This window comes from Rhinolophus sinicus, linkage group LG01 (genome assembly GCF_036562045.2).
Source record: "Rhinolophus sinicus isolate RSC01 linkage group LG01, ASM3656204v1, whole genome shotgun sequence".
NCBI classification, from domain to species: domain Eukaryota; kingdom Metazoa; phylum Chordata; class Mammalia; order Chiroptera; family Rhinolophidae; genus Rhinolophus; species Rhinolophus sinicus.
The window spans coordinates 187,282,946-187,297,075 of NC_133751.1; the positions used below are offsets into that span (position 1 = coordinate 187,282,946).

At 33.5% G+C, this 14,130-nt stretch overlaps 1 protein-coding gene across 7 annotated transcripts in view; it reads right to left on the reverse strand.

Moving 5' to 3' along the window:
• The window catches only part of ERBB4 (erb-b2 receptor tyrosine kinase 4), a 1,035,063-nt gene that overhangs the window by 6,365 nt on the left and 1,014,568 nt on the right, over nt 1–14,130 (reverse strand). For 4 of the 7 annotated variants that reach the window (XM_074312694.1, XM_074312715.1, XM_019727015.2 and 1 more), the window contains one exon: nt 87–134. The exons of the other annotated variants lie outside the window; for them this stretch is intronic. In XM_074312694.1, the coding sequence (XP_074168795.1) occupies nt 87–134 (48 nt within the window). The remainder of the gene's footprint in view (nt 1–86; nt 135–14,130) is intronic. 7 annotated transcript variants of the gene reach the window in all.

The window sequence follows — 14,130 nt, forward strand, 5'->3', positions numbered from 1 at the left end:
AGGAAATTATGGGGAGACAGAGGAGGAAACATGGCAGGCAAAGACCAAAAATCCTAAAAGATGAAGGTTGATTGTGAAATACTTACTCCTGACATGGGGGTGTAGGCGGGAGGAGGGCTGTGTCCAATTTCACTCTAATAGGAAAGAAAAATGGGATGATGGATATAATAAGAGGTAACATGAGTGAAAAAACAAAAAGAAAGAAAAAGAAAAGCCACATGAGTCGTATGAACCAAAGGGGAAAACATGCACAACAGTGAAGTTTGCAAAATAGTAAAATTTTATGCATTCTTACTGCAAGTGAGTTTATTTATGTGTTTGGAAGATATTAAATATTTTAATTCAATCCCTGGGAAGGAAAGTTATATTAAAAAGTAAATAAATGGATTAAGAATTAAATTGACAATGAATATTCCTCTGATTTATCCTAGAAGAAAGGGAGAAACAGTAAATGATTAAATATAATTGTAAAGGAGGAACAGTTTCCTTCGTTACATGTTCCATGACTGAAATGGCTCCATGCCACAGAATTAACTCTTCTAAGTAGAAACTTATCTTGAAGAAGGTAGAAGTGGTTTTCAATTTACTTGGAATAAGTTACATTTATTTTCCATCATTTCAGCAAAGGATCAACTGTTAGCCTCTCCTTATAAAAAGGTACATATTACTTTCTCTTCAGTTTTACTTTTACCTTTTTTTTTTTTTTTTTTTTAAGAAGCAACAAAAAATCTTGGAAAATCAATTCCTTTCCTGAAAACATGCTTTATATACATTACTTTCATTTATTTAGAATCAGTTAAAATCAGATTTCAGTTAAGAGAAAACAAAAAGATATTTATATTCTTAGTTTCATACTCCAGCCTATGGGCTAAGTAAAAGTAGATATAAAAATATGATAAAACGTTAAATGCAATGTTCTTTAAGGTAAGTAGAGGGGTGGTATTGAAACAAACTCTTTCTTAATAAAAAATTACATACTATATATTCATTCATTAAACACATTTTTAAAGAACCTACTGTCTATATACCAGATACTTTTCTAGGCAGATAATAGTGCAGATAAAAAACAATTGATTTGTTTTTGTTCTCTACATTCTGTCTTTAAGTGAACAGAGATAACTAAAGTCAACCTCAAGGACAATAATATCTTGAAACATCTATGAAATATAGCTAAATATTACTCCTGGTAAATGTTTTTTTTACAATTTAGAGGTTAATAAAACAATCCAAGAAGAATACAGTCCCATGCAGATGAACCATTTAATGTAAACTAATAACAACTGGATAATAGGATTTCTGTAATTAACTTAGTCTGTTGGACTAATCAAGGGAAACATTCTGAACCTCTAAGTCCTGAACAGTGAGTTTACATTTTAACTTCCCCATGACTGTTGCTTATAGGATGGCATAGAAAATACTTATCTCTTTCCTTTTCTAATAACATTACTAACAGCACATTGAAGGTTATGACATGGAAAGTTAGAGATACAGTTAAAGTGCAACGCATAGGAGGTGGTATTGTACAATAGACAGACTGTCTTATGATTTGTTAGAAACTCTGAGCTCCAGTCCCCATTACAAGTGATGTGGTCCATCATGAAACACCTCAGACCCCCATTTTCACCCTTGGCCTCTCTACCTTATCCTTAGTGAAGACAGAGGAAGATAATGTATATAAATGAACTTGGATAGCTCTTCACCAATGTAGAGTATATCTAAAATTTAAATATTCACATCTGCTAAATTGGATTTTTCAAGTCAAGCAATCAAAATGCCAAAGCTACTCATCAAAGAGGCATTTTAAAATGCTTTCCTGTTCTCCACATTACCTTAAATATTGGTATATTTTGTATTTTTTAGAAAAAAATATGAAATCAAATACATGATTCATACAATTTGAGAAAGGAATTTTCTATACAGTCCTGTGATATGTAAATTAGAGGGATGGTACGAGAAATATGATAACTGCCTAGTAGAACTATATCATATTATAAACCGTGGCCTTACTTTATCATTAAATCCTGATTATTTAGCAAGCATTTAACAAATATTTATTAACTCTCTACAAGGAAAGCACAGGAACTGTGGTAGATGCTGGAGGTATCATGATACACTAAGAGAGACATGATCACTGTCCTTTTGCAACTTATACTGTATTATCAAACATTACCTGGGATTATAACAAGAAAAGGCAAGAGGGAAATCAGACTGGAGTGAATTTATTTCAATTCTATGATTGCACATCAGAAAATAAAGTATAACAAAATATTAGTAATTACCAGTGTTCCTTTGACCGCTTACTTTCTAAGAGCTGTAGTAGGTAATATTTGACTAGCATTACAACAGAGGAAACAGCCTGGACTGATGCATATTTTGCATTTTGTAAAATTTGAGAGATAAATGATCAAAGGAATAACTCACAAGCCATTCCTCATCAGGAAATACTTTATTATCTATATTCATTATCTGGGCTAGACCGCCTTCAGTTGTAAAGGCGTTATATTAAAAATAACTAGACCTCTTGCAGTTAGTCTGTTCCAAGACAGGAAGTGAGGGCATGCCATATTAGAATGCATCCGCTGTCCCTGCTTTGACGCCTCTTTCTGTCAGCAACCTGCCAACTCTATCTGGATATACTGCCAGATACCATCGTAGTAAAAGGAACATCTTCATGCTTTTTCTAGTTTTAAATGCTTTTTCTAGCATTAACATGGGGAGGAGGGAGCGGGGAGTGCTAAGCAAAGCCCCTTTAGCATTCATCGTTTTTTTAGGGCTATTGGCTGCTTTTTATGTTTCTGTTTCCTCCTTTTTTCTTTTTTTTTTTTTTCTTTTCCTGTTTTCCATGATAAAAAGCACCTTATTCATTTCCCCCTGGAAGGGCAATGCAGCTACAAGGGAACATCTGTGAGGCCAATTAGCTGGGCTGGAAATGTGGTATAATTGTTGTTTAAATATATTTAAATTACATGTTAATCACTATGTCATAATTTATAGGCTTTGAAAATAACTTTTTGTACTTGAGAGCCAAGCCAGATTTTACTTGTTTTTGCTGTTTTTAGTCTGTAACAAGCTCTTCTCATTCCCTCCCCAGCCCGCCCCCCAGATCCCCACACTTGAAGAGCTGAACTTTAATATTGGAAAGAATGACAGCTGCAAGTAAATTGGTTGAGTAAAAATTAAGATCCTCACAGTCAGAATGAGCTGGAGTGACCTTAAAGTTCTAAGCAGAACAAAGGAGTACTCTCGGTTAAAAGGCTTTTGTTTTTTCATTGTGCCACTTTCTGCTGTCCATCAAAGCCCAGCTTCGCAGACCTTCAGGAAGCAGCGCTGGATGCATCTGTGCAATTAGCTGGTGAAGGGATTTACTGTCAGCAGGATGGAGATAGAAGGAGGTGGGTTATGAACTGGCAGGTGATACAGAGTTTTTCTTGGTGGGGGGATTTGTAAAGGTGATGGAGAGAGTCGAGTTTAATTTTGTTGCCATTTCACTAGGACACTGTACGATTAACTTGGACTCAAATGTCAGAGGTTACAGAGAAGGCAAATGTCAGCAAATATATTAAATAGTGTTAAAGGCACTTTTACATATATCATGTCCTAAAATTTTCAGTTGAATGATAAAGATTTGAACCTTTGTCTTATTATATGCACTGTATTTCTCATATTTATTGTTTTAATTAAAATACTGTAGTATTTAATATTGTCTCTAACAAATATCAAATTAGCAAGATGGACTGTCTTAGGATATTTTTTAAAAAAATATCATACAAATTTATCTTCTTAGGAAACATACAACAATATCTAAAGTAAACGTACTTAATGAGAAACAGTTTTGTTTTTTGTTCTTAATCTTCAGATAATTGTTGCTGTCAATATTAACTATAGAAGTAAAGTTTCTAGGGAGGGCCAAGAAACATTCCAAACCTTTTTAACTAAAATAGACTGTGTCTCTAAGATGTTGCTAATCCATCAGCACTAATTTATTACCTAGGCACTTCCACATAGTAACTATTAGGGGTACTCATCCTTTTATCCTCCCTGACACATGTTCTTAACACTCTGATAGGCATTTTTACATTTTCACAGGTCAGGTAGCTGATAGAGAAATGTTTTTTGCATTATTTACAATTCCTGATGCATGACTGTAACTCTATCTTTTTCACAACTGAGTTCAACAAACCAGTGTTTGAGTCATCGCGATTTAAAATCTTCATTTTTCATAGAGCAACCAGAAGAAGACAAACAAAATGTGTCCATATACCAAACATCAGTAAGGGCTGGGATAAGCTTATTGAATCTAGGCAGCTGGCTTAGACACACACACACACACACACACACACACACACACACACACACACAAAATATCTTTTGTCTATTTATGTATGTAGTTATTTATTAATGTATTCATTTATCTATTTGGTTTGATTATGTGGAACACTGTTTATAAAGAAACTATCTTATTACTCTACACACACAAACAAAATTAATAATAATGATACAATAAATAAAATATATAATAATTCATACTATAATAAATACATAGATAAGTAAACAAAGAGATATAATGATCCTATGATCCAGCTGAAGAAATATTAACTTTGGCTCTCATCCTTTGTCCACTTTTCATTAACCCTAGAACATCTAATCTTTCTCATATGTCTCATCTATTTTATTACTGAAAATAATTTTTATTAAAGGGAAGCTATGAATGGTATCAGTAAATATGAATGGGAGTCAATAGACTTTACAAATTATATGGACATGGTGCCTTTTATAAATATTAATAACTCTAAGTCAGTTCTCGAAGTCTACTTAATTATAATGTGTATTTTGTTTCATAGATGAATATATGACTACTCAGGAAAATTGATAAATGAAGGGAAATTAATGTGTGTCATGTTCCTACAATATGCCACACACTATTTTAGGTTTTATTTATTCTTATAAACTTTGAAGGTAAATATTATTAAGAATCATGACTCCCATTTTATAGATGAGAAAACTGAGGATCAGGGAAATTAAACATTCTTCCCATGTACACAAATTCACAGGTGGCTGTCTGAATCTATTACCCTTGCATTATGCCACATGTAGCTTTTGACTTCAGCATTTCTATTTTCTCCTTTCTTTGTCCTCCCTCTGCCCCTGCATCGTACCTGAACTCTTTTTTTCAGGAAAGTTCTCATGCTTTTACTTTCTTGTGAAACACTAATCTCAAGGAAGAATTTGAAAAGCTCACTAGCCTTAGCTATAAAATACTGATAGTGTTTTACAGCACTGCCCCTCACAGCTTTTTTGAATTTTAATTGACTACAGGACTTCAGCTGAAAGGAAACTATAAGTAGAATGTTGAGTATTAATAGAGGGCATATATATATGGAAAATACATATTCTTTCTTAACAATTTCTTGTTGATCCTAAAATCATAATGCATATTTAGGATGAACAAGAGCAAAGCCAGCCCTGAAGCAGGAGGAAATGGTTTGAACAACTGGAGAGCACAAAGATTTTCCATGACAGCACTCTTGCTTATGGATTTATTGTTCCGAGTCCAGGGCTTAGTCAATAAATTTCTTTTCCTGTTTGACTAAGGGTAAGCAAGCTATTGTATTTCCAGGCAGCCATTCCTATACCCTTTCCAAACATCATAGAACAAGAGGATATTCCCATTTAAAAAAATTCATGGTTAGATGAGTCAATAAAATGAAGCCGAAAATTCCTCACTTTATACTTTTCTTCTGTAAGTCTCTGTTCACACTATATAATGAAGTCAAAGAACTATCACCACAGTCAAAAAAAAAATATAAAGAAACATGATTTTAAATTAGTGCCAACATTGCTTAGCTTCATTCAAGATAAGCAATAAGAATTTTGTCACCTTTGCTGAGATTAGTAATCACATAGAATTTACATCTCTTCATCCTGGTGCAAGTTCTAAATGTTTCGTTTGTTGTTTCCAGCAACTTTCTTTTGCATGTTTTTATTTCTTTTCACACGCATGTTGTGATAGTTGAACCTTTTTCTAATTATCACTTAGCTACTAATTAACACATTTAGTTTGAAATCTAAGGAGGATAACTTCTAGGAGGTGCTTAAAGATCCCCCAATAGTTATTTTCAGTTATAGAAGGAATGGCCTTTTCTCCTAATTTCTATAACTTATCCTTAAGAATCTCTAGTTCAATTGCAATGTTTTGTTTTAAGAGTCCAAATGAAATTATTTAGCCTTGACTATGTCCAAATTCTTGGGAAGGCTAAATTTTCAAGTGAAGACTTGAAGTTGCCTGTCTCTCTGCTTAAATGTTTTTTTTTGTTGTTGTTGTTGGTTTTTTCCCCCAACATAATTAATATTATTTAATATAGACTTCTTAGTACATAAGCAATGTATTGAGCTCAGGAATATTTTGAAGACAAGAATTCTATAGACCTGGAACAATTGGTCACATGAGGTCCTTCTATCTCTAGGGTTGTATTCTTAAACTTTTTGCCACTAAGCCATGTTGGCTTTAACTATTTTTAAAAATCTTTTGGGCCCTCAGTTTATTTAACTCTGAAAGGAGGAATGGGCCTATAATACAGATAAAGAGAAAGATCACTTCTGACTATCAAATTACTTGTATGTAAAATGAATATTCCGCCTTCAGCCCACAAAATCGATTGTGAAATATTGTAAAATGTGATTAGCATTAAAGCAAAGACTTCTTATAAATTTCCTTGCATAAATCTTTTCAAAGTATATCAATCACTTTTTTCCCCTTTTTTCTAAATGGAATATCCGTGAAATACCTTAGCTTATATGCGATATATAATTGTATGTTTTGGGAGGAAAGATTATGTTTGGATGGTGACTAAAATACAATTTTGAAATAAAATTATATATCTTAAACATTTAATTTCATTTACAGATGGAGGTCACGTTAATTTTTCAAGTCACATGACGGAACAGTACTAGAAACAGTCTATACTATACTTGAGTCCCTACATAATGTATATCCCATTATACCTTACAGCCTCAAATTAGCATTTAATAAATGATAAAAAAGTCAGTTTAAGAGTTTTCAAAGTACATTTTTTTATGTTTTTCAGAAAAAAAACACACTTTTTTTCTATAGCCAAAAGCATTGGCCTTAACCACTATGACATTTCTTTTCAATTAAAATACACATTGATGTACTCTTGAAGTAAATTTATGGAGCTTGTTTATAAGACCAAACAAATATCGTTTTTTTATCCAATAGGCTATAAGTTTATTAGATGAAAATCATACCCTAATAATATTAAAAACTATAGGTTAAATCTATCCATACACAGATTAATTAAAAACAGAGTTTATTAAAATGATACTTTATTTATAAAACAGATTGCCTTTCATAGAGAGGGAGTGTGCTATGTAAATATTCTAGATATAAAAGCCAGTTATTTTATATATATATATATATATATATATATATATATATATATATATATATATACATGCTTCTAGTCAGTTGATATATTTTTACCTTTATAGTGTTTATATCTATCTATATAATAAGCGGATATATGGGGATTTACAGAGATAGTTTAAAAAAGTAACTTATAGGGCAAGTTTGAATTGATAATGAGAGAAACCTATAAACATTCTGAATTTGAATGCAATTACTTTACAATTTGAAATGCTATGCCTTGGCCTGGGTATAATATGTTTCCTTTTATACTATTGTTAAAGACTTACTTAAATCACAATTTTAGGCTTTCCGTGTGAATGTGTGTGCGTGTGTGTGTCCACATGTTTGCATATGTGTGCATTAGTGTATGTATGTATCCATACACGCACACTAAGAACATTAATAGCTTAAAACAAGAAAAGGTTTAGTTAACTCACTCAAAGGCATTTCATTTTATAGGCTAACAGCTCATTTGTGGGCTTGTTTTTGTTTTGTTTTTACATTTTTCAAGCGTGGGTATTTATCAGTGAATGATTCTTGTTCACTAAAAATTATGTACGGGAGTTCTAATTAGAAGTGTTTCTTTAGTGGTTATTTGGAGTCATTTTATATACTTGCAAATAAGCTGATCATGACATATTCCATATTTTAACCTACTCTTTAGCAATAATCCAAGCTCAGGAAGTTATATATTCAAAATAAGGATGATAATCTTCACAGCAAGCTATGTGTGAGAATGTGAAAAAAAATATGTATATACATATATGTTTGTGTATTGAGAAATGGAAAACAAATAATAGGGAAATAGAATTGCAAATTATATAAATCTAATTTTGGCATGTAGAATTATTCAGTATCTTAAATGATAGGTGTTGGCAACTAGTGACCAATTTAACATAATACAGACAAGGTTTTCAATGTTCATGTCATTTCAGTATGGACTAGGCTAGAAATATCTTCATTTATGCTAGTTTATGCAAACTGTTTATCAGATAAAAAGTGAATTTGTAACAACGGTTGATTCATCCAACTACTGCTCTTTAAGATACCAGGTGGCACAGCTGTTGCTGTAAGTAAAAAGATTTCCAACAGTCCACCTGGAATTAGGACAGCTGGTTGGAGTGAGCTGATCTGAATAATGTGCTGTGAATACTTGGGTACAGCTACTGACAAAGCAAACAGCACATGGCTGTCCCATCAGCCCAGAGCAAACACCAGTTACATTTCACAGAAACAGGCTGGTATTTACAACTGATCTGAGCCAAAATGAATATCAGATTGAAGGAAGCACCCCAAGAGAAAAAAGTAGCTCTCCCCAAGAGCTATTTGTTGATCATAGTCTAAGCAACTTTTATCATTTTCAAAAAGCCCCCAAATTTCATTTTGCTTCATATGAAAAGGAAAAATAAAATATACAAAGAATTCCTGCATCTATTTGTATACCACTTTGGAATTTCCTGAAAAAAAAGACCAATCTTCCTTAGTTTCTTATTTATACTGTTTACTGCCAAAGTCAACCTAGATAAGCCAGGAGTATGGTCATAATAGTTTCCTTTAAGTTTTAAAATGGCTAAGACTTTAATAAAAAATATAGAAAGGAGGCAAAATATAAAAGAGACCCAAAACAAAGTAATCTACTTTAAATCTAACATGGATGCCAGATCACACAATCTCACTCTATTTTTTAAGTAAGGTAATATAGATGGAAAGTGACTTTCCTTAAGATCACACAGCTAGTTACTAACAAGCAAAAATCAAATAATACGGAAATAGCCAAATTAGGAGAATATTTTTATAGTTTATTATGGGGAGAAAAAAATCTACCTGGTAATCCTAGATTATGTTTGCCTAACTGAGTAAAGGGCAACCCAGGTGAAAATGTAAAGTAGGTGAATTCTGATCTCAACATTTCCTCACCATGGTTGACTTCCCAATCTCAGGCCCATGATTCTTTAATCTTCTCTAACAGACTCCAGAGCCCCCTGATTTCTGCCCTGGTTCCATAGAAAATGTGACTATATCTATACCCTTCTTCCATCAAAGGTATAATATTCTGTGGCAGTAACTCACACTTCAAAACATCCACTTTTTTTTACACTCCTCTCCTCTCCTCAGGGATTTGGCTCTAGCTAGGACAAAAGACATCGTCTGATTAATTTGAGGAATTTTCTCATATTATGGTTGTTATGTAGTAGGTCATAATGACCCCATATCAGGTAACACTGAAATACTGAATACCACTCCTGTCCCAAATAATTAACTGTTGGCCTGACAGCTCAACTGGAATGTTCTATAGCATTTTAAATGTCCCATTTCCAAAACTGAAATGAACATCTCTTCTCCCCACACCAAGTCTAATTTTCTTATCTTGGCTTGGTGAATGGTATTAACAATTTATCTACTTGTGCTGATCAAATATCTTAGTTTCATCTTTGATTTCTCTATTTCACTCTTCCTATTTAAGCATCCAAAGTCTATCCATTTCAATGTCTTAATACTTTGAGAATCCAACCATTCATGCCATCCTCATTGACATTATTTTAGTTGTGGTTAAGGTGACATATAACTTATTTTAACAGGAATGCTTCAATTGTAAAAGAAAGTGCTATTAATAATTAATAGGAGCAGACCAGAACTCTAGTGAAAACAGACACATGTGATAAACTTAATTATAACATAATTTCTTGACCAGGTTACTTTAAGAATTGTCTAATTGGTTTCCTTGGTCTTAGTCTTTCCCTTCACTCCAATCTAATATTCACATTTCATTCTCTTGCTTAAACACAACACAACACAACACAACAAAACAAAACAAAACGAAATAAAACAAAACAAGACCCTTACTGTCTCAGGCTAAACCCAGCCTCGATTTCTCATGGCATTGAAGGCATTTGGCAGCTATTGTCTTTGCCAATTTCTCCAGCCTCACTTCTCCACTCTCAATTACCAGGATTGTCCATTACCTCTCTCACCTTCAGGCCTCTGCCCAAGCTCCAGTTGCTTCCTTAACGCTTTCTCTAGCTTCTTTGCCTTGATTACATGTTAATCCCATGGACTCTTCCCACTGCAGTGATTGCATTTAGTTATTGATTCAAAAAATATTTATGAAGAAATTATTATGTGCCTGTATAGAGCATATAAAATACATACTATAAACAAGGTTGTTGTTGGATGGAGGTTTGCAAAACAAGTTGTTTACTAGTAGGTGTGAAACTGATAAGGATGAAGTGAAAGTAAACATGTTTATGTGTAGAGCATATACATGAAGCTAGACATGTTTATATTTATGTTTGAAACTGAGCATAACAAATTGAGTGGAAAACACCTTAACCAAAAGAACATTTGATTATCACCTAAGAAGTAAACAAGTCCAAAGAGGATAAAGCAGAACTCCAGAGCAATGCCATGAGAAGTCTGACTGGGCCCTCCAGCTAAGACCCTCTGCGGGGTGCAAGTCGCATTACTCTGGGACTCTCCAAAGTTCTTCCTTGCAAGACCAGCTTGCCTCAGACCTGTTGTGGGCCCGGTCATCTCTTCTGGATCAGGGACTTTCTCCACCTCGATTGACTCTGGGACTTGGTTAGTTATGAAATTGTATTCTATTCTGTATAACCTTCTGTGCTTACCAGAGCACTGGCCTCTGGAGGGACATTGGTTCCCAAATAAAGCTGTGTTACTCACTCTGTCTGAACTTGTATGTCAGGACTTTGTTCCCCACTTGTGTCACAAGTATCACGCAGGGACGTAGTGCCCTGCCGAGGGATTAATGTTCCCTTGACTTTCAGGAAGAGACTGAAATGTGGCGACTGCTCTTCCAGGCACTTGCGACAATGTGCCACATGAGTATTTCATCAATTGTATTCTAGTGGTTTATTTCCTTCATTAGTACATCTTTTTTCTTAGACTGTGAACCTACTTAGAAGAGGATTTACTCTAATTTCCCATCATATCCTTGATACCCACCCACTGGCAGGGACATGGACATGGTGAATATTCAGTAAAGATTGGATAGAGAGGAAGATGCATTAAACACAAAGAGTGTCTCTACTGATGGGAATCTCAGGGACTCCATCCAGCCAATCAAATATGTTTTTAGAAAATATAAGACTTTAGCATTCCTCAAATTACGTATTATACACATCTTACTATGTAGATACTCAGGGTGAGTCTAAATTGAAACTGAACCCCTGATACAATTATCTGAATATTATCTCATCTCATACACTCACTATTACTCTCTATCAGTTACTATTTCATTGTTTGAAATCTTAATTCTAATAGCAAAAAAAAAAAAACAAAGAAAAAAAAAGAAAAGAAAAAGAAGAAGAAAAATATATTCATACAAATAGTGAATGTTTCCAAATGCGTTGGACATTTCACACTTAGTTATAAAACTTCAGGATTCTATCACTAGTCAGACAACACTCCCTTGAGATGTCTATGTATTTCCTAATGCTTTGGAGGTCTAGAAAGCTCAGGCTTCAGCTTTACCCCGGAAAAATATAAATTGTTAACTAAGAACAAAAAGAAAGACAGACCTTGAGGATAATTGCCCATGGGCAGCTGGAAAATGTAGTTTTGGCTTTAAAAAATCTGACAGAGATTCCTACAAGTATCTTCTGTAATTAGTACATATCATCTGCCTGTATTTTCATACTATAGTGCATAACACAGATACCTTTAGGAAAGGATCCTTTTAAACTTTTCAAAAAACATTTTAAGATAATCGTGGCTGAGTGGTATAGAAAATCAGCGTTGTAAGTCAATGAAATTCTAAATCAAAAGTTTACAGTGTGGATCTCTACGAAGGGAAGAAGCTGCAGGGAAGAGCACTGCTACTTAACAGCTCTGCTGCCTTAGATAAACACTCCTCAGAGCTTAATGTTCTAATCTGTTAAATGGAAATAATAATGTCTTTCCTGCTTTATGAGTTTAATAGGTTCATGTTCCTGTTACATATCTAATAAACTCATGCATTATATACAAGAGAAACATGGTACTTTTTCTAGTAAGTTAAAAAAAATACAGCTGAATGCTGACTTGTCCAAGTATCGTTCACCCAAAACCATACTAAATGTCGCAAACCACATACATAATACATTTCTTATACATCACAATAAAAGGATTCATACAGCTACATATTTATCTGTGTGATGATAGGGGTTATTTTGCAAATTTAGAATCACATATTTCACATGAGACAACTATCAAAAATGGTTGGTGTTATTGATGTAAAGAAAAAGTGGGAAATCATTTCCAAGTTTTATTTGATTGTGTATTGATTAACACATAATAAAGGCATTGTAAAACATTCCTTTGAAAATTAAAAATAATGATATGCTTTTCTTTGTGCAGCAGTAAATCAATGCAAGGGCCCTTAGAACTCTTTCCCACTTAGTGACAGAAAGGTACAAATTAAATGTCCAATGATAAAATGTCCTTAACCAACTGAAATAAATTGACACAACAACCTAACAGTAGGGATTATGATAAACTGAAATAAAATCTTCATTACTTTTGTTTTCTTTAGATGATGAGTGTGAGAGTCAATGAGACACAGACATTGGAAATTCCTATCTCTGCAGAGTATATGTTGGCCTTGATTTTCTTGAATCATTTCTACTGAACACTTGAATGCATCCAGACAGACTCCTAATAAGAAATGTCTCAGAATTCATGCCGAGGCATTGTCAACAGGCCAAGGAGAAGTCCTCAGTGCTGAACTTGTGCTTAGATTGAATTTTTTTCTTCTTTGTGATTACTGATTTTTTCAGGGAAAGCTGGCACATTAAAGAGAGACACATAGTAATGCAGGAAATGTTTGAATTCTCTTGCCCTGTTTGGTGGAAAGAGAATTCCTATGTGTCACCTCTTTAATAAATTAAGATCTGAAGCATTTTATAGATTTTAAAAGCATACTAAACATTTTTAACAAAGACATGTCTTGGAGAGAAAGTAGCTAAGTTAGTGAAAAGTGCTGAGATTTGCAACCTGAAATCATTTGATAAATGACTTAGAGTTGGGGGAAAATAAAATAAATTAGACTTTCCCACATATTATATACCTTGGGCTCTCTCCCAAGGACTATCAAACAAACAAAAAGAGTACTAGACAGATAAGAAAAGCCCTTGGTATTTTTCCCAGGCCACTTTGTCCTTTATTACTTACTAGAACAATTATTATTTATCATTTTTAAGGGAAGATATTAAGCCAAGGTGCAGCTATGTTCTGACAAAAGAAAATATTAATACTCAATCTTACAAATATAATTACAAAGAAAAGTATAGTTGTCTTTCTTGTCATACGTCTTTAATGTTAGGTACCCCTCAGACTCCCTTAGGAACCTTTACTGTTTTATGATTTATAAATATACCCAAGAATTTTAGCGACTGTTTCTAAGTCATCTACATCATCTTTTAAGATAGCAAACTCCTTAAATATATAACCAACCAGTTGTATCAGTATTGTGCCTCTCTTATTTCTCCCAAATTTATTTATCTACATATTTAAAAGATAGCTATTATCTCAGATTTTGCAAAAACAATGTGGACATTTTGATCCATCATAGGAGTGATCTCTCAAACTCTTATTGAAAGTTAGGTAACCAAAAGTTCAGGTACAAGCAATTAGAACTAATATTAGCATACTGACAGCATTTTTAGGATTTTTACCCAGTCTGTTGCCATACAAAAGCATATTGAATG